The sequence below is a fragment of the Papilio xuthus genome, unplaced genomic scaffold (assembly GCF_000836235.2).
Source record: "Papilio xuthus unplaced genomic scaffold, Pxut_1.1 DF825946.1, whole genome shotgun sequence".
NCBI lineage: Eukaryota > Metazoa > Arthropoda > Insecta > Lepidoptera > Papilionidae > Papilio > Papilio xuthus.
The window spans coordinates 3685101-3711274 of record NW_013532703.1 but is presented as its reverse complement, the minus strand read 5'-3'; the positions used below and the strand labels follow the sequence as shown (position 1 = coordinate 3711274).

General features: G+C 30.6%; 1 protein-coding gene across 2 annotated transcripts in view; it reads right to left on the bottom strand.

Moving 5' to 3' along the window:
* Positions 1-26174, bottom strand: part of Syt7 (Synaptotagmin 7) — a 202288-nt gene that overhangs the window by 146119 nt on the left and 29995 nt on the right. The window contains exons 1-2 of one of the 2 annotated variants that reach the window (XM_013320488.1): positions 10818-10891; positions 9800-9948 (exon numbers count right to left, since the gene is read on the bottom strand). In XM_013320488.1, the coding sequence (XP_013175942.1) occupies positions 9800-9948; positions 10818-10820 (152 nt within the window). In that variant the 5' untranslated portion in view covers positions 10821-10891. Of the gene's footprint in view, positions 1-9799; positions 9949-10817; positions 10892-26174 lie in introns of those variants that run through there. The other variant, XM_013320489.1, reaches the window with a different exon arrangement.

The following is a 26174-nucleotide window of genomic DNA, read 5'->3' as shown; positions in this document are numbered from 1 at the left end:
TTTTAATCTTACTAATGTTATAAATGCAAAAGTTTGGATGGATGTTTATTAGAATCTATCTCCAGAACAGCTGAACTGGTATTGATTATATTTAGCACAGATTTAGAACATAGTCTGGAAAAATATTTAAATGCGGACAGAGTCGGGGGCGACAGTTAGTAATTAATAACATGTCTACAAATGTATTCCAAGCCTTATGACTCGGCAGACAAAAAAAAAGTAGAAATTCACTAAAAGAGTAATGTAGACATTTCTCTTTGTTCAGTTGAAGCGTGGAATTTCCCTTGTGATCCAGATACTTCACAAACTCGATGCTACACCGAGGCTTACTCGTTTCACTGTTACTCTGTTTCAATTCACTTAAAATCCTGTTACGGTATATTGAACTGTATGTATTGCGTATACTAAGGCCCCAGGAATTGATTATTAAAAATGAAATAGGATTAGATTTCTGACATATACTGTTACTATTGCTTTACCTTATTGTTTAATATAATGAAAGAGGCTCCATCTCGGCAGCAGCGAAACGCCAGTAACAAATGGCGCTCACGCGTTTATTATTAAATGTCAGATCAAGTAATTGGTGCTCTCAGGATTATTAAACGTCACTTTAGACAAGAAATATATTTTATCGTACTATTTCTTCGTAGCGAAGCCTTAAGTTTAGAAAAAATAAGAAGTTTTAGTCACTGACGAAACTTTATGCATCACTAACTGTCGCCTTCGACTTCGTCCGCGCGGATTTAAAAAACAATTAGTCTATGTGTTCTTCCAGACTATGTTCTACATCCATGTCAAATTTCAGAGAGATCCATGCAGCCGTTCTGGTTCAGATACCTTCGAACATACATCTATCCATCAATTCATCCATCCATTAGTATGATATAAAATAAAACGTAAAGGATGTTTATGCTAAGAAGTATATATTGATATTCTTGTTTTGGTCTTAATTTTATTAATATTTACCGTTTTATAACATATGTTTCAATACTGAAAAAATTGTTAATTTTATCGCGTACATCAAAATTCACGGAAAATGCGTATAAAAGACTTGTATTATGTTCGAGCGGAACGATTCGTGCTTACCGGTCATTAGCAGTGGCTCGTAAACTGTTTGTAGCGTGGTGTATTACCTGATTATAAGTTACATTTCGTTTCGATACTATAATATGAACCAATTACGTTAAATACACATCCCTTTTCCTCTGTTTCACGTTCAGTGTGGTCACTGTGTGGGCGCTGAATTCGCGAAAGTAGACAGATTTACTACTGCTACCCGTCAGACGTCAGACATTACCCTTTACCGTTACCTCCGTTACTACTGAAAAACGTCAGGTGTAAATCTGACGATTCTTCCAAATACGGTCCACCGTTGTCCTTTTTTACGTTTAGTTCTTACGCTTTATACTATAAAGCTTCGCTCCTTTAGAGCGTCCCTAGACAGTACTGTTGTTTTTATTTCTTGTATTTCATACATTTTCTACCGAATCAGTAAGAATAATGATATTGCAAAATGCCATGCCATGCCAAATAATGATGTTGCATTCGCAAAAACCTATGTTTAGTTAATGTACCATATATTTTAAGTAATTACTACTAAGAACTGTTAGGAAGAAAATTCGAAAATATGCCAGTGTATTGACCCAACACTAGCCTTACTAAAATGTCGACGTTTATGTCTCCTCACTATTCATTCTGACATGGGACTTTGTAACGAAAGCACGTCATTCACGCCAAAGGTTTAATAATGTCTAAAAATACTTAGTGATTCTAAATAACACTTAACTATACTTGGAGGTTATGTTATAAAATTAGCATAAGTGTTAATAAATTTTGTATAAGTAATACCCGCTGAAGGACATCGTTATCAGATTAAACACATTTTTTATTACGCGACAATGTTATAATTTATCTTAAATGACTTACGACGAATATTTGAATTAATTTATGTTTAAACATTTTAAGCAATTAGTTAGGCGTCAATTTAAATTAAGTAAATGTAAAGTATATAACACAATACAGAATGATTTACAAAATGACATAATGTTAAACCACCCGATTTAAATGTATTTTCATTTAATTCAGCAATTTGGCAATCAAAAGTTGCTAAATTATCTAGTTTGTAAGTTAATGTCTGCGATTGGCAACTTGGATAAGGTGAAGTAAGTTGTATGCCAAAGTTTAAGGATCGATTACAGACAAGTTACAACATTAAAGCTATTCTGTTAAACAAAGAACCTAGATACATCATTTCTATCAACAGCTATTTTTATTATCTGACAGTTACCAACTTATCTAAAGAAACTTCTTAGGCATTGGTTGGAAATTTCTATACTAATGAGTTAAGGAATGCATGTTGGTTGCTGTATATTTGTCGTCTGTCGCCCAACACTCCGTCCGAGCGGAATTAAAAAAATACCAATAATTGAGATTAAAACTACCCTATCTCCAAAATTGGAAACCAAATTTCAGATACTTACAAAATTTAATAAGAATTGTTTCAGTAGTTTCGGAGTTTTTCGCGAACATACATCGAGATACGACATTTTTATCTACACATGATTTGAACTTTGCTTACATGGAATACGAAATTATATTACATATATGGATGATATATGACATGGATGGAGAAGGACTATAAACTACACAAAACTACAATTCAATTTGTGTATTAAAAAACCAATAAGCCTGATTTTGAAAATATGCAGTTGAATTACCACTCGTCAAAATCAGATCTGTCGTTTAGGCGGCCACAATGTCAATTAAATGCTTATCTCCAATACTTAAAAACGTATAATACATATACGCGTGCAAAACAACCATTCTGTGTTATCACTTAAAAAAAGACATCGCGTCTGGCGAAGCTTTATAATTTAACTAGCTGTAGCCCGCGACTCCATCAGCGCGTTATCAAAATAAAACGTAATACGTAGCTTATGTATTCTTCCAGACATCCAGCCATCCATCTAAACATTCACATTTATAATATTAGTAATAAGTAAGATAAATAATGTCAGAAAATTGTATAATCAATGTTTATTATATCTTTATTTGTGCCTTTAACTATTAATCTATGTTTAAGAGTTCTTGATCGATGTTGACGGTAATTATTTTGAAATGGAAGCTAAGTTATTTCGAGTCAGATGTATTTTGAGTGTCATCAGCAAATGGAGATATCCGATTGGGAAATGTAATTGCAATGGTTTTGCAGAGCGGAAATCTGTCCTCTATCTGTCCTATTAGCTGTATTAACGAATGAACGCTTTTTAAAATAAGTTTGAAAGTTTAAACATCCTGTATATGTTACAAATTTTCCTTTAAGTAGATTTATAAAATGTTAGTGTCATACGACCCTACCTTGAAACTTTATGAAATTGTATTTAAAATTAAAAGAGAATGTAGAATTAGAAAACATTAAAAACTTTTTTTGTCGTATAATATATTACGGCTCTCATGTCTCTGACCGCGACCCTAATAAACAACGAAATCGAAATGTTGGGCAAACTAATAAATATTTCTACGAAGTTTTTCTGGCCTTTAGGGAAGAAAAGTTTCAGACTTTAAGTATTATATAATATACAAGTTTTTACATACATATTTATTTTGAAGAATATTTTTAATGGCAAAAGTCAATATTACTAATATTATAAGTGCAGATATTCGGTTGTAGGAATCGGTGGATGTTTGTTAGAAGATGTATGGATCTGGCTAAAATCTGGCATAGATGTAGAACATAGTCTGTAAAAACATATAAGCTACTACTTGTTTTTTTTTTAATTCCGCAAGGACGGAGTCGCGAGCTACAACTAGTGAACAATATTTTCGCAAGTGCAAATTTAAAGGTAATGTTCCTATCTTCATATTCTCGAAACGTCTTCAGTAAATGTTTTTGCGTGGTATGATTACGAGGGTAATCTTTCCACGATGTGAAATATTACGGGTATTATTTAGCGGCGCACCACAATTAACTTAGTCGTGCCAGTGATTGTACGTGCTACGTTTACAATTCACTATTTTCTTTTATGATATATTCTGCATTCACTTATGTTGTAATAATTGTATGTTCGTCTTTGTTTTGTAAGTTCTATCAATACTTATATTAATTACTAGTTGTCGCCCGCAACTCCGTCCGCGTGTTTGTCTAAAAAATAAAAAATTTAGGGGTGGACTGGACTACCCTTAACATTTAGGGGGATGAAAAATAGATGTTGGCCGATTCTCAGACCTACTCAATATGCTCACAAAATTTCGCATATAGAATCGGTCTAGCCGTTTCGGAGGAGTATGAGAACGAAAATTTTGACACGAGAATTTTATAGATAAGATTAATAAGAGGAAAGATTTGATTGCTTTTTTTAATTGGCTCCGAAATTATTGAACCGATTTGAATATTTTTCTGTGTTGAGAAGCTACACTATCCCCGGGTGACATACGCTATATTTATACTTGATTCTTTAATTCCGCGCGGACAAAGTCGCGTGTAACTGCTAGTGTTGTAGTTTATAAATCGACTAACAATCTTTCAAAATGGTACTACAATAACGACAAACAAACAATACATGTAACAACGAAATTTAAACAATGTCAGTTTAACGTAACCATCTTTAAAAATATTTGTGTATTTCAATCGTTTGCGTGATTCAATAAAATGAAACCATATATATTGCTGAATCAAACATATTGACAAAGAACGAAAATAATCTTAATAAAATATTGCTTCTGCCTGCACTTTCGCGTTAGCTACGACCTTTGTCTGGTATTTTTTTTATAAGAGTATTAATAGCAAAGTTTTCAATTTTTTTTATTGATTATGATTGATATGTTTCCCTTCATGTTAAATCTAAATATACATAATGTACGTATATGTAACATATATCTAACTGCATTGAGCTAAACAGCTTGGAAAGATTGCCAAAGATAAATACTATCTTGTTGAAGGTTAAGTTTGATTTTGCTATATGTATAAAAATAAAAAAAATCTTAAAATTTATTCAACAGACAATTTAAGGCTGAACAGACCAATTGCAACATTATTTAAAAAAAATGTTTTAAGAATTTAAGAAATAAATATTAGAGATTTTTATTTCAGTTTTATTCCATTTTGCTGGAGGCAAGGTCACTAAGTTTAAGTAATGACCAAAGTTTTCCGAATACAGCCGGATCCAAGTAGTTTTTCAAGTAAACTAGCTGAAAACTTAGCTGAAGTACTTTTGGGTTCATTATAACAAATGGAAAAACGACGAATGGGTTTGTTTTTCGTAGCGAGTATCCAAATATGCAGTACAAATATATTTCTAAAATAAAATTATTTTTAATATTCTATACATATATATATATAAAGTAAGGTATAGAATATTAAAAAAACATATGTTTTTTTTAATATTCTATACCTTAGTAATTTCTCATAATTTTTAATTATCACTATTATAATTTATTCACATATTCAATTTAATATGACTAAAAGTACATATTTTAGAAAAGAGTTACTACATAGGATTTTATTACACAATTTTTTTTTTTTAAGTCGGCTGATAATAATCAAAATCCCCTTTCTCGCTGAACACATATTATATAGACTAAACTAAACGCATATAGAAACAAAACAAGATAAATAAGGGCATTAATTTTACACCAAATATATTAAAAAAAAGTTTAAGTTTCACTTACATTTTACCACAAAATAATTTAAGTAAGTTTGTGCTTTTTTTTTTCAATTTTAAAAAGAAGAAAAAAAAGATGAAAATTTACCTTCTAAGACTCATTTTGGAAAAATCTTGAAATTTAACAACACACAAAATAAGTTGTTAAGTTTTTCTATATTTGAAAGTTAACAAATGAAAGTTACGAAAATAAACACTGCGACTTTTTTAACACGAGTATCGAAAACAATTTAAAATTAAATGTCACATTTTAAGTTCATATACAATATTAATCAATCCAAGTTATTTTTGAAATTCGAACTTATATTTAGGTCTAAAATACAAGATTCTCGCCAGCCAACATCGGGCCACCGTTTTCGCGGATAGACTGAGTTTTGTCGTAGCACGTAACGGCTGGTCTCTTCGGAACTAAGCCCATATCAAAATAGACCTTTACTAATACAACATAAAGTTGAATTTACTTCAACAATGTGATACGACGGAAATACCATATATAAGTTAAAATATATTCAACTCTATTCCTATTACATTAAGCTTTTGTTGTAACATGATAAATGTGTCAAGCATGTTTATATGTTCTGTTTGACTTTGAATAGGTACATAAAATATATTTTTTAATTTAAACCCTTATGTATTAAACAAATCATCATATAAATATAGAAATAATGTGAAGGTAACTCAAAAAATAACTAACGAAACTATGCAATTTTTTTTGTTTTGATAATTCGAGGAAAAATGTTATCAATCGACGAAACATTGTTTCAAAACCTTCTGCTTTTAAAATACCAACACGTAGCCATATCGGTGAGTTTGGTATTAATATTACTGTATCTGGCGTCAGGTCTGACAAGGGTTACTTTCCCATTTAAAATGCGTATGAAATTCATGCGTATATTTTTCGAAAATGGATGTTTATAATCTTACTAATATTATAAATGTTTGGATAGATAGATGGATGAACGGATGTTTGTTTGAAGGTATCTCCATAACCGGCTGTGTCGATCTCGCTGAAATTTGGCATAGATGTAGAACATAATATAGAAGAACACATATACTGCTTATTAAGTTATTTCATTCCGGGCGGACGGAAACGCAGGTGACAGCTAAAATATCATAAATTCTTTTTCTTTTTCCGAAAAAATGTTAAAGATTATTTTTAGTTAATCATCTCAGTTATAAGCGATAATATAAATAAATAAATAACGTAGATGATTAAAATATGTTTATCCTTGTATTGTGCTACATTTATATATGGGAGAGATGTATTTAAGAAATTAGATTTACAAATGAATAGTATGTATTCTCTCTATTCATTACTTTAAATGGACACACCTGAATGAAACTGGGTCACCTTTCTAACACAACGTATGAAGGGAATCTGTAAACGCTCTAAGACAAATCTAAGACTCACTATAGGGTAGTATGTACAGCAGTATGTACAGCAGAATACAACTCAATAGAAGATACTTAATACTGTATTTTCTTGGTCGTAGATATATAACCCCAATTTATTGGTTAATGGTTTAGTATGCTGTTGTTTATTTCGATTGGAATGCATTCTTACAGTTTGTATTTACATTAAAAGCAAAATATTTTACAACTCTCATTGTAAATAACTAGAAAAGGCTAGGCTTCAAGAAGACATGTAAAGCTTCCTACAGTCATAATGTGAAAGTTATACTTGAAAAAATTTATATGTATTTTAATGTATAGTCAATCAATACGGTATATGATACATAATTAATTAATTTCATAAAGTTCTAACAGATGTCGTTAGACGTACAATAACATTGTAATTAAATTATGTCATGGATAACATATCTAGAAATAAATTGAATTAACTGTACTAAAACCCAAATCTGAGAGAGTACAAGTTTCTAAATTCACCACAAAACTGTAAACGTAATGAGATAATAGAGGGCTTTCTTCGCCCTGACTTAATTCAAATAAAATTAAATATATACATACACTGTTTGTTCATATTCTACACGTGACACTGGATTAGAAAACAACAACAAAGCAAATACATAGGTCAGACTAGAAACTGGTTTATACCAGACTAGCTGTCACCTACAACACCGTCTGCGCGGAATTAAAAAAAAAAACTTAATTAGTAGCCTATGTGTTATTCCAGAATATGTACTATATGTATGCCAAATTTCATCGAGATTTGTCGAGCAGTTTTGGAGATACCTTCAAACAAACATCCATGCATCCATCTAAACTTTAACATTTATAATATTATATAATATATTAGTAAGATTAATGTATGCTACCCACTCTTTATGAAATTGCGGTTAAGCAATTGCTTTTAATACATAACTAAGGACTTGCTCATGTTTTCAATACCAATTAAGTTTTTAAATTGGATCCTGTTTGAAAATGGAAATGGGGACAAGCGTTTTATTACCTCATGAATACAACGCTTAATGTAATTGTTTTTCAAGCTTTTCTCGAACGACGAAAAAGGTTTTTGTATCTCTGTGGACCAAATGTCGTTAGACATGATATTATTTCTAGACTTTTTTTAACTCAGTAAGTCGACTATATCATTTTATTTAATGGTATTTGTTACTTAATTGAACATATTTTATAAAAAAAATTGACTGTAATCACAGACCGATATAAGTTTATTATATCGTAGCACGTAGGCTACGTAACTCGTAGTACTGCGTAACACCTGGTAATGCGTAGCAATGTATCGACTAAAAAATATTACACAAACTTATATATCATACTAGCCAACGCCCGCGACTTTGTCCGCGCGGTATTAAAAAAACATAATTGGTAGCCTATGTGTTCTTCCAGACTATGTTCTATATGTATGCCAATTTCATCGTGATCCGTTCATTCGTTCTTGAAAAATACCTTCAAACAAACTTCCATCCATCCATCTACACATTCGCATTTATAATATTAGTAGGATAGTTGGATGTGTTTATGTATATTTAAATTCACAACATATAAAATTTTCTCGTAGTAGCTGACGTTACAACAATTCAACGCGGACTATTGTGTGGCGGTTGGATTCGTTATAGCGAAATATTCGTTTATCGAAGCGCAAAAGCTCTAGTAAGGGGAAAAATATACAGAGTTTGTCGAAATATTATTCAACAAAAAATATACATATTTTCAATATTGTTAACATAAATTACTTTACTCCGTAATAAATGATAGATCAAAACCATAAAATTAGCTTTTCTTTATTAGGTATTTGTGTTTTCATCTACCAAATTATTTTATTTTTTAAATATTATTTGCGTCCAAAACCAATTTTAAACCATGTTTAAACTTATATAAAAACGCGATTATTATATTCAGTGAGTAATGTCCGCGAAAGAATACCAGTACCACTCACCCTGATGAAGGGCCCGCTATGGGCTCGAAACTAGTCGGTGCTGCCACCGGACGAATGTACCTGAGTGTTTAGCCGCTATTATATCAGTTTATTATATTGTCACACGAAAGTTTGAATAATTTAAACCATGTTTGTTTATTTTTTAAGATATTTTTAAGTACTAGCAAATTATAATCATCTTTACAAGATTTTTCTTAAAACTCCGTACATATTTAAAGCAAACATTACTAAGCAATTAATGGTTAAAATCGTCCAAATATTACAGCCACTCGGGTTTTCATAAAATATGAACTTAAACTCCGGCAGCCTCAAAAACAACCCACCCCTATAAATAGAAGGGTTGAGGTCATATACAAGAATAAAAGCTTAAAATCGGTTTACCGCCATCCGGATAAACGTACATTAATAACGAACACAGTATTGCAGAAACAAAAATTATATAAAAGAGTTTCTGCTTATATACTATGTTCATTTTTATATAACTGCTTTTAATAACAATCATAGAATTTTTCTACGAAAATAAAGTGTTTCAGCAATGGAACTCCTGAGAACTGTAAGACTTTTCAGTCGATAACATGAAAAGATTTTCGAATATTTGCTATCAAAAGTAGAGTTATAAAAAAATTAACATAATAACTAAGCAGCAACTTTTGTTTTTAGGCATCATTGACACACAAGAATATCTGCAATACCAGAGGAACTGCAGTTACGCAGGCAGCCTTTAAGAAGGTGATACGTATCGTGCCTTTAAGAATCTACATTAACAGGAGGTGCAACTCACCGTATAGCGCAACTGGCGCCGTCTTCATCATCCTCCCTCTTGCGTCGACGGCGTCGTACGTACAAATACGCGCCAATACTGACCAGCAACGCCACCGCACCACAACTCAATATCGATATCAGAGCTATGTTGTGCTTCTTCATTTTGATCTGAAAACAAAAGAAAAAAAAATAATGCTACTATTTATCGTGTCTTTTTCCTCAAACGATGTCTTTCAAGGTCATAATGTTTGGGGTGTATGCGTTCCTAAAGCACTTGCACAGATTAGTTATAATAATTCTAAGTACGCCAAAGAAGGTTGGACTTTAAATATTGTTTATTTTAGATTAGACCTTTTGCTTGCACTATGACATGGAAAAAATTCAAAATTATAAATCTTCATTGTTGACTTGTAGATTATATTTGATTATTTAACAATTACACTTATTTATAATAGATTTTTTAAATAAGTTTTACTTTAAAATTGTAACTGGTGTATAAAATATAAACAACAACGGCCAATTAAAAAGAAATTTTTAAATAACAGAATAACGAATAAACCAACTCTAGTTTCGTAGGCACTTAACAAATGCGATTTATCGAAGCGTACACAACAATCCGTATCACGGGAGGTAAACCTGGCATCGAAATTTTCAACTGCTCCACATTTTGATCTCTGCTCTTGGCCCTTTTCCAGAAATTGAAGCATAGCAATTACAGAAAGATGTTTATTTCGAAACCCACAATTGATTTTCCAGATAAGTGGTCGTTTTGTTTCAATCTTTTTATTATTTGAGGGTAGATAAAAAGTTAATAAATAATTAGGTATAATAAGTAATTAGGTTACATGACCGTTCTATTTAACTTCACTTTGAGTTATACTCACTTCTTTTATAGTTTATTATGCAAATTTACATATGAAGGAAATATTAAACAAAAGACGACACAGTCTCTCGCAATCCATCTAGTAGTGTAATAGTTTAAAAATGTTAAATTAAACTGCGTAAAATGGTAAAAGAAGAGAGTTGTATAAACTTACCATGGTCTAAATTATTATTTTAACATTTAGTATTTTCCTAAGTAAGGATTTTATCCGAGTCCGTAGTTAATACATTTTTCAAATTCACCATACACGGTATTTTGCATTGATATCTTAAACTTCGCCATTAATACGTCTTCTTTATAAAAATTAAATTAAATTTAACACACATTTTACTACCAACAATTTTTATTCTTTTTACAAATAATTTACTCCATTACTTAAAATAATTTTAAAGCTACTGTCAAAAACTTTCTTTTTAATGAGATCAGACGCATCTTTCTTGCCTGCCAGTATTTAAAACTGGCCAGCACAATTAAAAATAATTTTATTGTGTGTACTATTTTTTTTTTGTTTTAAAAATTTAATGATGCCTAATAAATTAAAAATATAAAATTAGTCTTAATTATTCAATGTTAAAAGAGTTATAGTTAGTTATCATTTTTACAGTAATTTATAATTTTATATGAACTTTTTAACATGTATGGAGCTATTAGAAGATATGGTGTTCGAGTGTTCTAAATTTGAATTTGTACATTGTTCTTCATGTGGTAGAAGGTATTCTAAATTCAAAATCTTAATTCATAATTAATCGAATTTTAGTTACACGGAACGTAAAGTGTCAAATAATTAAATTAAAAAAATTCTAAAAGAGTTTTCAATAAATTTTAAATTTTTGGAAAAATAAAATTAAACATTTAACAATTTTATATGGCAATCTTGTTAGTCTTATCAGTTGTATGAAACTGCGAATCACGTTTTGTTTTGTGAAAATTAATTACAGCCTGTACATTTGTGAAAATATCCAAAACTGAATTTTGATAAAGAAATATTGTGTAAAGTGGTTATACTGAATATTATAAAACATCAGTTTAGCAACAATTATCTTTCAAAGGCGACCACAACATTAAGTGGTGAGTACCTTGATTTCTCTTTGTAGTAAGCCTTTTCTTGACATTAGATGTCAGTAATATTATTTCGTTTAATGATTAGTCATAATAGACGAGACATTTTTTTATTTTCTTATAATCAATTAAGTAATTTAACCTTGATCGCGAACCATGATCGCGAAGTTAAAATACCGCCATATTACTTCTAGTAATTCACATTGTTTTCTTTGTTTTTTTAAAAGATTGTTATGATGATAGTATGTGTTTAAGTAGTTTTATGACAATGAAAACCCACAGCAAGGGTACGTGCTACGTGCTATTTCAACCTGTTCTCCCTTATACCGAAAGTACCCACTTAGATTTAAGGAATTTTCCTCGTCCATATTCTTATTTTGATAATATTTATGAAACGTGTTTTAACGAACATAATCAAATTATAATTTTCCTTTTCACTTTTACCCTGGTTTGTTCGTTAATCGTTTAAGTAATTAAGATAAAGATTCATTAAGAAATTAATGAGTCGTCTTCGTTAAACTACTGAATATTCTCTGTCATTATCGTCACTCGCAAAATAACGTTCCCCGTGACTGTTTCAAGTAATAATTGCGTACGATAATTAAAGACCTATTATATGTAGGATCAAAAATCTATTTACTGTTTGTTATTAACAGAAATTACTTGGATATTCTTTTTATAATTTTACCTTCGTCCGAGACTCTTTCGCGCGGAATTTGAAAAAAGAAAACATAATCATTAGCCTATTATTTTTTCCTGGCTATGTTCTATATGTATGCGATATTTCATCGAGATCCATTCAGTCGTGATGGAGATACCTTCTAACAAATATCCATCCATCCATCAAACATTCACATTTATAATATTAGTAAGAAGTAAGATTTTGAGATAAAGAATTAACTTTGAATATTTTGTCAATACTTGTCATCTTACTAAGGTTAAGTGCATACTAAAATAGATTTTTTCTTCAAACAATAGGTGTAAGTGAACTTTTTATACTATAGATACTCTTTTATACATTTAAAATGGCTCGTTAAGTGTGTAAGGAATGAGACAATATGCCCTAGATTTCGGACAGGTTTAGATGCTATGAATTCGGGAGAAGCGCGCGATGAAAAGGGTCTATGCGGAGTACGATGCGGTGTGGCCGAGGTCACGATCGACCCGGGCGCGTTTACGTTCGCTAAATAACTGTCGAGCTAACGGTCAAGTTCACTCATGAAAAGAGTGTGCTTCGTTTTATCTTCATTCATAAAAGTACGTTATTACGTTATTTATTGATACATTTAGTATTAAATATGTCAGCAGTAGGAAATCATAAGTTAAAGTCACTATTAAGGATAAGTAGGCATTTTTTTTATTTTAAATTAAGTTAAAATTGTTATGTAACATTTTATATGTTTAGTTCCGAATCGCAGGTTGCTGGTTAGATTGTAATGAGACAAAGATTAATAGTATAAAAATACTATTTATTTACTTCATGTCTGTTGAAAACTCACTAATGTCATAAATTCGAATGTTTGGATGGATGAATGGATGCGTGGTCGATTAGTCGATTAAATTTTGGCGTGAATGTAGAACATAATCTAGTAGAACACATAGGCTAATAAGTCGTTTTTAATTCCGCGAGGACAGAGTCGCGGGCGACTGCTAGTCATGTTGTAAATTACATTCCGTGTAAATTGTCACATGTAAAATATAACAAGTAGAAATTGTCGAATACAAAATATGATGCGAGTAAACTCTCTCGTTACAACAGACCACCGCGCTTTGATAATGAAAACGAAACGATATCTGTGGACGACGTGTTCCGAACTACGTGATACTATTGAGAGAGTTGCTGACAAAACTGCTTTTTTAATGTCACGACTTTGTGAAATGGAAAGAATACAAACTGCTAACTGCGAGCTACCAATTACATAAACTTTATACTTGAACTTTACATTGTTTTTAACAAAACAAACAACCCTATTATTTCTACTATATAGTTAATAAATTATGCGATTTTTTTGTTGATTCTCGTAAACATTTTTATATGAATTGTTTTTTTAGAAATAGTATCAGCAGTGTCTTTGCAAAGACTTTCAAACGCGTGAAAATAAATTCTTTAAAGGAGAAAAATATAAACAGCGCCATCTATTGGAGGACAGCTACACTTTGTAGTGTAACTTCACAATGACTCCCTCTATTTTTTGATATGTTTTAAAATCTTAAACCGCATGAGACAGAGTGAAATTCAACTGAACAACAAAATTACCGTTTTGCAGGAATATCAAAACTAAATTAATCATATTATGGCCACCGAATTTTGTTAATTTTAAAGTAATTTTTCGGATTATTAAAACAAACTTATGCGAGTAAATTTACTATATGTCAGTAAATTTTATTATGTAAGTATCACAATAAACATTGTATGTTTTCGTAATTTCAAAAATAAAACAATTCAGGTATTTATTTTTATTCAATGAAACATATTTCACATCCCATCTTAAGTGTTCCTCGTAACAAAGCGTGTCGACGGAAACTGAATACGTGATCTGAGAGCTGTAATTGAATGTTTCTTACTTAGAAAATACTTCAAAGAAAACATGAAACAAATTGAATTTCTTAGAAGTATTTCTTTATTTGATTATCATTATATTATAAGTACTAGTACTTACATTACTTTTTTTATATTAAAGTGGCAAAGGAACATATGGCCACCATAATTCGACGAAATAGCGAAGCGATCAATGCTCATAGTGTCCGTAATTGCAGATGCATAGCCATCGAGGGACGCACAGAGTCCATCAAATCTTTTTCCCCTTCCCATATTTTTCTTATAAGAAAAGAGTAGGAAAAATTGGCCTTCGGACGTATATAAAAGATATACATATGTAAAATAAAATCTGTGGATTATAGAGTCATATAACAATGACATTGAACATGTAATAAACATGTTTTTGGTAGAGAAATTTCACGGTTAATAATCATGAGTACCGATGTCGCAATTCCTGTTAATAAAAGCATTAACATCGTTTTCTGTCACTTTCAAATCGGGAAATATTTTACGAACACAAACAATTGCCGTAATACTCGTAAAATGTTTACGAACGAACGAAGCGAGCGAATGGCGCCACTGATTTGTTTGCGAATGTCGCAGACGTATAATATGTAACTTAACTGTATCCACTGCCGAAACAGCATTACAAAAACATATTGTTGTCGCATCTACTCTCTATTTAAATACAAAGATAGCAATATTCTGCAGGATAAATCATTACAGTCCAGTTAGCAAGTTAAAATAAATTGTGCCTACTACAACTGACATTTAATTGAATAAAATAAGTTATCTTACGTACTTAAGGTACATACTAAATTATACTTTATTAGAGTGCTTGGGATTAGGCAATTGAGGCCGGCAACTTTGGAGTTCCTCTGTTGTTACTAACATATATGTCGTTGATGCTCTTTTAAGGTTCTATTTGTTTGCATATTCTCATGTAAAAAAGGAAACATTTGTGTAATTAGAAATAACTTACATGATTGGCAAGCGTTCCCATTAAACAATCATTACTAAATGGAAACTATCGCATGGCGTTCATAAAACAGTTGTGTTGACACAATGGAACGCGCTCGTCCATTAGTCGCCGGTACAACAAACTATAGCCACTAGATGTGCGTTAAAATTTTATTAACTCACATAGAAACCATAATAGTAATGCGATTTATCACATTAACTCGTTATAGTTAAACAGTCGCTTAACATAGATTGCTGACATTAATTGTCGCAAGGAAATTTCCACTAAAAGAAACTATTACAGATTTATGGTACGCGTCCATTGATCCGCGCAGGACGCACCGCACGCAAGGCCCGCAATGGATTTTAGTTTGCTTTGTATGATTTTACATAGCGCTATCTCCATCATCCGCGCAATCCGCATCGCATCAAGTGGAAACAAATTCGTTTAATCCGTGCGAGCGGTGCGTCTGACGGGGCCATTGGACATGTACCTTAAATTTAAAAAACCTACATTAAATAAAATCACCATTAATTTAAAGTAGCAGCAACTTATCATCTTCTTCTTCTTGTCAGCCATAACTCGCCCACTATTGGGCATAAGCCTCACAACAAAGATCGCCACGATGACCGGCCTGTGCTACATACATCCAGAACGCTCCCGCAACCTTGACTAGGTCATCGGTCTGTAGTAGTCGGTATTAACTTACTCGTTTCATTAATAATGATATCAGTAATAACTTTAATAACTTTAGATCAAATCTAAACTTATAATAAAGGGATAACAATGACTAACCTCACTTATAGTCCGATGAAAGTTAGAATTGTTAACTTGACTCCTAACTTTAAATTGACATTCTGTTTTCGTAGTGTATAATGCCTTAAAGTGATGTGGGTCAGGCCGGTGAATAATTTCCGTTTGAGTTTTTTGTTACGTTAACTTAGATTAGATGTTTTTCTGGTAAGACACAAGAAAAGTGACAAGTAAAATGGAGGAAAATATCTTTTATGGAAAAAAGATATTTATTTATATGAAATGAAATAATTTTAATTCTTTATCTTTTACAGTACCTACATCTATCTTTTTATATATAAAATTTGCGTGTTACAATTTTCGTTCCCATACTCCTCCGAAACGGCTTGACCGATTCTCATGAAATTTTGTGAGCATATTGAAAAGGTCTGAGAATTGGCCAACACCTATTTCTAATCTCACGCGGACGGAGTCGCGGGCGACAGCTAGTATAAATATAATATTGAAGTATTGCGATTGTTATTCAATAGTTTATTTGTGCAGAGTAAATATTTTTTTTATTTATAACATCTTTTAATAATAATTTATTAATAATTAATATATTTGAACTAAACAGTACGTTTCAACCAGAAAAAACACATTTACCGTAGCTAAAAATATATTAACAAAATATTTCAGACGCAAAAAGTACATACAATAAGGCGTAAATAAGGTAAACAAAGGATCCTTAAACAAAGCGATGTGGTTGGACTTTATAAGATTTAGTACAACGTCGGTTAAATACTTTTGGCTTAGAAGTTTGAATAATAAGATATGACAAGCTTCTTTGTGTGTCGTGTTGTTAAGATAAAGCCGAGAATAAACATCTATTTTTATGTTTTATCTAGTTTAATGCTTATGTTGATGACATATTAGATTTATAATTGCTTATTTACTGCTACTTAGTACTTATAATGTGAGTTTTTTGTTATTTAAATGGATCATTACATATATGTACATACAAAAATTTCTTCATTATAATATCAATGTATATTTGGAAAATAAGATCATGTTTTCATTTGTATGTATTTTCTCATTTTACGAGGAATATAATTATCTGTATGAAATGATTTTCTTGTGGCCATAAATATTCTTTTAGAAGAGCTATTTTAAGAAATTGTTTTACCTCATTAGGAATTAATGCGCCGTGAAGAGGTTGTCATGCCGACGGTCTTCATTTTGCTATAAAATTTTCTAATATAATTCTGACACAAATGTCACATTATATTATTGACACTTTCTTAATGTCAGGATAAAGGCTATGACGTAAATTCTACATACTGTTCTATATCCGAACATTTACGACTATGTGATGGGAAATTAATTTTATAATGATTCTAGTTTATAACCCTGTTCCATTTTACTTCCATTGGCATATATCGTTGTCTCTATTTAGTCAAAAGGAATGAAAGGCATAGAAATATGTATAAAAACAAGCATCATGACAATAGAATTGTACGCTTAGTATTGTGAAAAATAAACAAAAAATGCGTATCAGCCTGTGATGAAATAAAATCTCTTCTAAATAATCATGAACAAATAGCAAGAAATCTGTTGATCAATTTTTATTGCAGTAAAATTGACAACAAATGTATATTTTAACAACTTTAAAGTAAACCAGTAGCGAAAACAATATTCATTTTAAACATCTGAAGTCAGAGGTTTAATTTTTGTTTGCTATTCATTTATCTATAATACTATTACTACTTACTTTCTCAACTAGTTTAAAAGTAATACAACAATCCCTGACCTCAATTGATGCAAGTTATTTTAAAACAGTTTGATTGAACAAGTTGATATCAAGAATGTTGTTTCGTTTATATTCACGATTCTTATTTGTTTCTTAAGGAACACTTATAGAAAACAAATAGAATATGTATGATCGAAGTCTAATTTTAACTGTAACAATAAGCAAAATATTGGCAAATGGCTTTAGTTTTAACAGCGTTAATATTTCGTCATAAGGCTCAAGGCATGCCTAGCAATCACTTAATTGTCTAAAATTAATGTAATTGCCACGGTAAGAACACAGACCTTCTACAATTTGTTTTGTTTACCAAGTTTAAATAAAAAAATACTATTAACTAAAAATTTCATAGATAAATGAAGCTTACGTTCGTTAAATAATCATCGTGCACATAAAATAAATATGTTCTTACCATACTTTGGAAAGTTTCACGGCGTGAAAAACAAACAAATAAATTACCCAATATTGACAACTTGTTTATTAAGTTCGAAAGAAATTGACACCAGTGTGAATAAAAGAATGTCGTAATAGAAACACGACAGCACTCTTTTGTTTTACTCTGTATTGAAAACTGTTTCCATTGATTTTCAAAAAGTTTCTATTACGTAGAAACTGAAATTAAGACATCCTCTTGCTCGCTAGACAAGGGGACAATAATTAAATTCACTAATAATTTAAAAATGTTCATAACTTTTCATGTTTCATGTTTTATGAAAACCAAATTTTTTATTATAAAAAGTACGCTTCTAAAGGTTAAACATTTTAGTAACTATATGGTTAGTTCAAAAAGTTAAAATGAACTCCACGGATTTTCTAAAATTAGTTTTGTTCAACATGCTCGTTAAGCACAACTTTGTGTTGTAAATTAAATATTTATTACGTACGAAATTTAATACCCTTATCATAATGCAGTTGCAACGTAAAAGCATTTTAAGAGTCTATTAATGTACAAGCTTTCAATTAGTTTCATTTTCCTGATGTTTATTACCAAATCTAGCAAATTAAAGATCCATTTCTCGGTAACTGATTGAGCTGCAATTTTGTCATTATGACACGATACTAATCAAATGATGGAGCTGGAAAGTGGACATAGGAACTTTGCAATGAAACGACGCTTTGTAGAATGTTGTTAATTTTTAGTCAACAAGAAAAAAAAGATTTTTTCTTTTTTTAGTTTGTAAAACTGGTCTACATAATCACTTTGGAATCTATGGTTTTGAATATAGAAAGATTAAATCGTACATATGTGCTATACGACAGATTTAGTCGCATTCTATTTCGGTTCAATGATCACTCCATATACTATGAAGAATGATACGCTCTTTGAAATCAGAGTGAAATAGGTCTGACTTTTGTCAACGGCAACAATTGCGTTATTTATGATACTTGTACGTGTACAATTGTGAGCCAATTTCTCGGTAACGGACTTTTTTTCAGACAGTTAAAGAAAAACATAGTAACAGCAAAATATATCCTTATTCAATGACGTCACATGTTTTCATAAATCTGACCGTACATTTTTTATCATCTACACTTAATGGCTTTAGGTACTATGTGGCAGTTGGGAAGACTCATTCTAAATTGAAAGTTTTTTTTTTTAATATTTTTAGTATCAAGTAATACATTTAAAAACAGTAATCGAATCTAAGCAAATCTTCAATTTTCTAAATTAAATTACTTTTCCATTAGCTAATATTAAGTATATTCTTTGAAATATATTAAGGGTCTTGCTATCAAAGGTACAAATGTATTCAGCGTACTGGCTTAGCGAATAAGATAAGAACCCTTACAGATAATTAATGAGAACGTGATGTTTTGAATGCAGCATCTTTTCAAACAATATTAATTCTGCTTAAACATATGCTGGTCTAGATTTCTAAAGTTTTTATTACAATGTAAGTTAAGTACGTCATTAAACTTTAGATTAAAATATTATAAATATAGAAATATCTTAGGCTAGTTATTGTTAGATGTTTGCCAGTCAATTGAAGATGTAAGATGTTAATACATATTTTTCTATGAGTTCCCCAGTAATAAGGACTTGATATATTTTTTTTGGGACAAAAAGATTATAAGGAAAAAATATTTGTGAAGGCAAAAATACTAAGGGGCAACTTTTTAAGTTCTGCTCAATTCTCGTCACGTATTCGTTTGTGAGCTAAAACTTGAAAGTCGAAAAGCTTTCTGCTTGTTTGTTCCGTTGTTTTTCAAGTTATTTTAACGTAATTTAAACTTCGCTTTAAGCGATTGTTATTTATGTTATTATATCTAAATGATTAAGAAACTAAATCTTAGCCTTAAGTATATAAATTCGTTTGAACTTAAAGCGCAATTAAATTATTCCATTCCATTCTTAGTAGTATTACTAATGTTATAAATGCGAATGTTTAGATAGATAGATGGATGGATGTTTGTTTGAAGGTATCTCCAGAACCGCTGTATGGATCTCGCTGCAATTTGATACAAATGTAGAACATAGCCTGTAAGAACACATAGGCTACTGTGGATAGCGACAGCTAGTATACAGTAAAATAAATCTTTTTTAAAAACTACCGCGATATTAAATTGTATAAATTGTTTAAAAATATTAGTTATATTCAAGAGATCTATTTGCCTTAACTCGGTGTAATAAACCGAAAAAAAATCCCTTGAAAGTGAGAAACGTAATTGTTAGGAAACTCCCTAAGGGTATGTACCCTTGTCACATTTGAGAAACCACAACTACGGAGAATAGGCAATCCTATCTCAAATCTTCCGCTATGTAGATAAGACAGAACTTTTACTTTATAATGTACATTAGTCTAAAGTATATATACGTATAAATAGTGTTTATAACTTTAAAGAGAATATAAAGTTAGAAATTTAAGTAAAGTTTACCAAAAGTGTAAGTGCAAAGGTATGTCAGTTTGTCAGTTTGCCAAACGAAACTCTTGCGTTATTTTATAAATAAAAGAAAGTCGTGTTAGACACACTATTTTTTTTTCGATTTTATGCTTTAAAGAGCTGCTTTTTATTAAACTTATATATATAAACATATTATAAATGTGAATGTTTAGATGGATGTGATGTGGATGGATGGATGGGTGCTTGAAGATATATCTAGAACGGCTAAACGGATCTTGATTAAATTTGGCATACGTATAGAACATAGTTTCAAAGAACACATAGGCTACACTAATTAAGTTTTTTTTATATATCCACGAGGACGGAGTCATCTTCCATTCTGCCAAAAAAATAATGTTGTCTTAAACAATCCCTTAGAATATTTATCACATATTAGACCTACTCTAAGTTACGTCAGGAATAAATTAATGATTCTAAAAATAGCAGAAATAAAATCTACTGTGATTTAAAATTGATTTTGTCAGCTGGTAAGTCTCATTTAGCCATTATTCCTATATACTAGAATTTTTTTACCAGGATTAAAATATACGAGGGTTTAAGCCTCGAACTAATATTATCTGCAGTGCAGATACGTAAAGTTGATAATTTACAGTGGATTTCTGAGCCCAAAATATCTATATAAAACATATAGTCATCCCTGTCATCTTTGCGAAAGTCGATAACACAATATGTTTTATTGGTAATTTTGGTCTCAGAAGCCCACAGTTAGTAACTATAATAAACTAATGGTTGTCCTGGCTTCGCAAGACTGAACATTTTTTTTTTAATGTAGGATAAATAAGCATCCTAATCATGATAGAATTTATCTTCGTAAAAAAACATACGAAAATAGTTTTTTTTAAAGCAGTTGCTTTCAAGTTTGTCCGTGTGGAATAAAAAATAAATCTTGTAATAAATATAGCCTACGTCACCCGGGCTTATTGTAGCTTCCCAACATTGAAAGAATTTTTCAAATCGGTTCAGTAGTTTCGCAGCTTATTCAATGCAGACAGACAAACAAATTATTCCTTTTTATAATATTAGTAAAGACAATATAAGTTGAGTAGGAGAATTAAATGTATATGTGCATTAAAGATTGTAAATCCTTTCAGACAAATGTTACGTCTAAAATAAAGAGTATGGAATAAAATTCACAATGATTGGATATATCAAAACCACAAAGGATCTGTTGTAATACTTTATTGGAAATAAATACAAAGCCTTTGTCGGTTTTAATCCCTTTCAGCCAAAAATATTATTATTACAAATAGCTTTGATGTCATTTATTTTATTCAACTGTCAAAATAGTTTCCAATCCCTTTATGAAACCTGGGATTCTGATTTTCATGCTTCATCTATTTTCCATAATGTAATTTATGGTTATACTAGCTGACGCCCTCGACTCTGTCTGCGCGGAATTAAAAAAAAAAAAAACAAAGTAGCCTATGTGTTCTTCCCGACTATATTCTATATGTATGCCAAATTTTATCGAGATCCGTTCGGCCGTTTCGGAGATACTATCAAACAGACATCCATTTAAACAATCGCATTCATAATATTAGTAAGACTCTAAACTACATGGAATAAAATAAAATAATTACTCTGTAAATGTTTATTAAGATTTACAAACTAGCATATTATTAAGAAAGATTAATTGCTGTCCATAAATTCACTTTAATTGGGTCACGGATTACGCTGCAAATTTATTCATGTTTGGCAGGAGCTAACTTGACTTCGTCCACAAAAACTACATCGTAGAGTCAGATTTGTTTTAAAATTTACTGGGTTATTTTATAAAGTTAGGATTATCTAGTAAAGATAACAAGATCAGTTCTTTATGTACTCCCTTTCTTTGAATCGTTTCGTCATATGTTATAAGTACGGTTATATTTATAACAAAATGTTTAAACAGCAATTTCTATTTTGCTCCTTTTTAATTTCTATATACGACAAGCATTTGCCAACGTTTTTGGCTACACAGAGTGAGAAAAAAAGGTAAAAATATATATTAAGTGTTGTAGGAGACTATGTTCTATATCTATGCCAAATTTCAATAAGATGTGTTAAGCCGTTCCGGAGTTATGTGGTAAAGACGTGAATCAAACGTTATTCCACGGGAGTCTTTACATTTCCAGGATCATAAGTAGCCAGTGTGTTCTTCCACAATGTATTCTAAATCAATATCAAATGTGACAGAGATCCGATAAGCCTTTCTGGAGATACGATATAATAAACTTCCAGACTATATTCTACACCTATGGCAAATTTAATCGAAATTTGTAGAGCCGTTCTGTAGTTACATTCGAACATTCCCATGTATAATATTAGTATCATAAATAAAATTAGTATATTCACAATTTCAAATTACATTAAAAACGAACATTTTCATTTACAATATTCTTTATACTGCATGGGCACGCTATGGGCATTTCAATTTTTATGACGAAATGAAACGTTCCGCTCCGAACTATTTCCCATAAAACGTTATTATTCGTTTTCGTGATTTTAACGAAATGGAACTTGAAACCTCTTTGATTTACAACATAGTATATTTAGAGTATGTAAAAAAATAGATATTTATCCCTTTTTGGATTTATACTAGACGCAAAATCGTAAAAATGGGTCAACTTTTTTTATACGTAAAATAACCTTGAATTAAATTCTAATAATAACTCAGTAGATTAAAATATTATTTAATTTTTATAAAATTTACCAAAGTTGCGATGAAAACTTTACGTTTATTTAAAATTATATTTAATTTCTATCGTAGTGATTTTTTTTTCAAGTAGACTCATTAAATTAGAAAAGACTTCAACAAATATTTGACTTAAAAGCTGATTTGTACTGACCTCATTTACTTACAATTTAAATGGGTTGAAACGGGTTGATCTGGTGTACTCAATTTTTAACTTATCTATTTTAAATTTATATATTTTATTAGAGATAAAAATTGTTTTTGGTACCACATGTACCAAAAACAATTTATATATGTATGTACCATTGTTAGGACAATCTACAGTGTTACATAGAAGAAAAAAAAATACAAAATTAAAAAAACATCACTCAAAGTGTAAATTAACAAATGAAAGTGCATAGTAAATTAGTTATTATTATCTGATCACCGAATTCTATTTTATATTTCAAACGTATAACATCTTCCAACAATTTAAGTTCTTTAATAACTTAAACATACTGTATCCACAATGACGACAACAATTTGCAAATGGAACTTCATATAGGGTGTTCATAAATTGTTAAACAATGTCAAACCTATAACAAAACTTTCTCAATACCTGTTTGGCTTAAAAATACTGTTGCATACAAATTTGGCATTCAATGAATACCAAATTTCTGTATCGAACTAAGACAAATATTTTACAAATACGATCGTCCAGTTTCACCTTTACAAAAGCAAATCATGTACAATATTTTTGTCGTTTATTTTTTCATACTAATCTACCATTAGTTACATTATAGTTGATGTTTACTTCTTTTAAACTTCAGTAACGAAATTCCTTATGAAAATTCAATACTTTTATTAGTTTAACGCAATAATAAACCACATCATAAATTGATAGCAAATAAATAAGTTGTTATAAGTCAAATAAAACACATACAGCGTGATGAAATATTTATAAAAACTGGTGTTCGTACGCCGGGTCACATTTTCTTGATTTATTTACGTCATTAGCATGCGAAGCATGGAGCCCATATACATTCGTTGTAAGGTGTTCCATAAGCTATTCCAAGTATTGCTACTTACATGATACCCTGACTTAATTTAACATTCACTGTAAGAGTATATTTATCGTTACTGTTTTTATGAATATGTCTTACCATATTGTATTCGGCGAACCTAATTTTCTATAAAATTAAATAAAAAAATAATTGACAACATACGGCAGGTATGGCAAACCAATGGCACATGGCCTTCAACGGCACGGTACACAATGTTTTGGGCAACTGATCTCAACATTCATTATGCAGTTCTAAAAAGTGTGAAGTAGTTATTATATAAGAAGCTCACGTAAGCAATCCTTCTGTTACGGAATGTTCATAATAATGAGAAAGACAAAATTGATTAATTGCACGCCTATGACGTCATCAAACATTTCACATGTCGAAACGAAAAGGTTCGCGATCCCTGCTATATATTTATCGACTATAAATCAACCTCTAACCGAGAGGTATGGGCAGACACAATCATTTCTTATTACACATACATTTAAAGTAAAATGGTTGTGCTGTAAGAAATGCGAATGAACATTAAAAAAAAAAAGAAATTAAAGAAAAGCTTGTTATCACGTTTTTAATAGGTATTTTTAGAAATAAATTACGACACGACATTATATAATCTTAAAATAACACGTGAATATTGTAAAGACTTTCCGTGATTTCGACTTCAAAGAAAAGCTCGAGGGATCTTTGTTAAAAATTATGAAGTCAAAAGATGCCTTTGTTCCGATAAATCTATTGTATTCGATCTTAACGTAATGTACCTCAAATAAAAAAGAATGATATTTCATTGTTTTATTTATTAATAAGTAAAAGAACGGAAAGTTGTTTGCAAGTTTTTTTAACAAACATCGGGATAGATAAAACTATTATAAAAGCTTGTAAAAACATACAGACGAATCGAGAACCTCTTCCTTTTTTAACTCTGTTAAAAAATCCGGAATATATAAAAACAAAGTACTAATTAATCTTAAGAAAGTTTAATTATGATAAAACCTATAAAACAATTTAAATGGAAACAACAAAAAAGAAATAACAGCAAGCAAAAAATAACATTCTTCAAAAGATTTGCTTGTAAAGTAATTAATTATAAGTTTTCATGAAAGTTACGAACATTTAATTACCTTAACACTTTAAGCTTTTTGCCGGCTAATTTAAGTTGCTTAATAACTTTTTGCACTAAATATTATGGCGCCCGCATATTGACTTCGGTAAACCTTTTGCCGTAAATACTTTAGATTTTGATGAATAATACAAGTTTACTTGGGAAAATATATTTATGAAAGACAATGAAAAATATTTTACGTATGACAGATGTACACCTTTTTTCATAAACTAAAACCAGACTAAAACCAGCCAGTGCACATGTCAGCAGATTACAAACTCCAACACGCCCCCTTTAATCTGCATTATCTACAAGCCCTAAACCTTTTACGCAAAATAAATGTTTCGATATTGGCAAAGCTTTAGTAAAGATGTCAGCTATCATTAAATCCGTTGACAGATGCCTTAAGGTTAAATATTTTTCTTTCACAATACTACGTACAAAGTGAAATTTAATATTAATATGTTTGCTTCTGTTATGAAATTTAGGATCTTCAGACAAACAAATCGCACCTCTATTGTCAACATGCATCACCACCTTAGCAAGCTCAACCATACCTAATTCAGTTAATAAACTATTCAAATATATACTCTCTTTCATAGATTCTGCCAGGCTCACGTATTCAGCTTCCGTCGAAGATGTAGCTACCGATTTCTGTTTTTGCGATTTCCAAGATATCGCGGCGTTGCC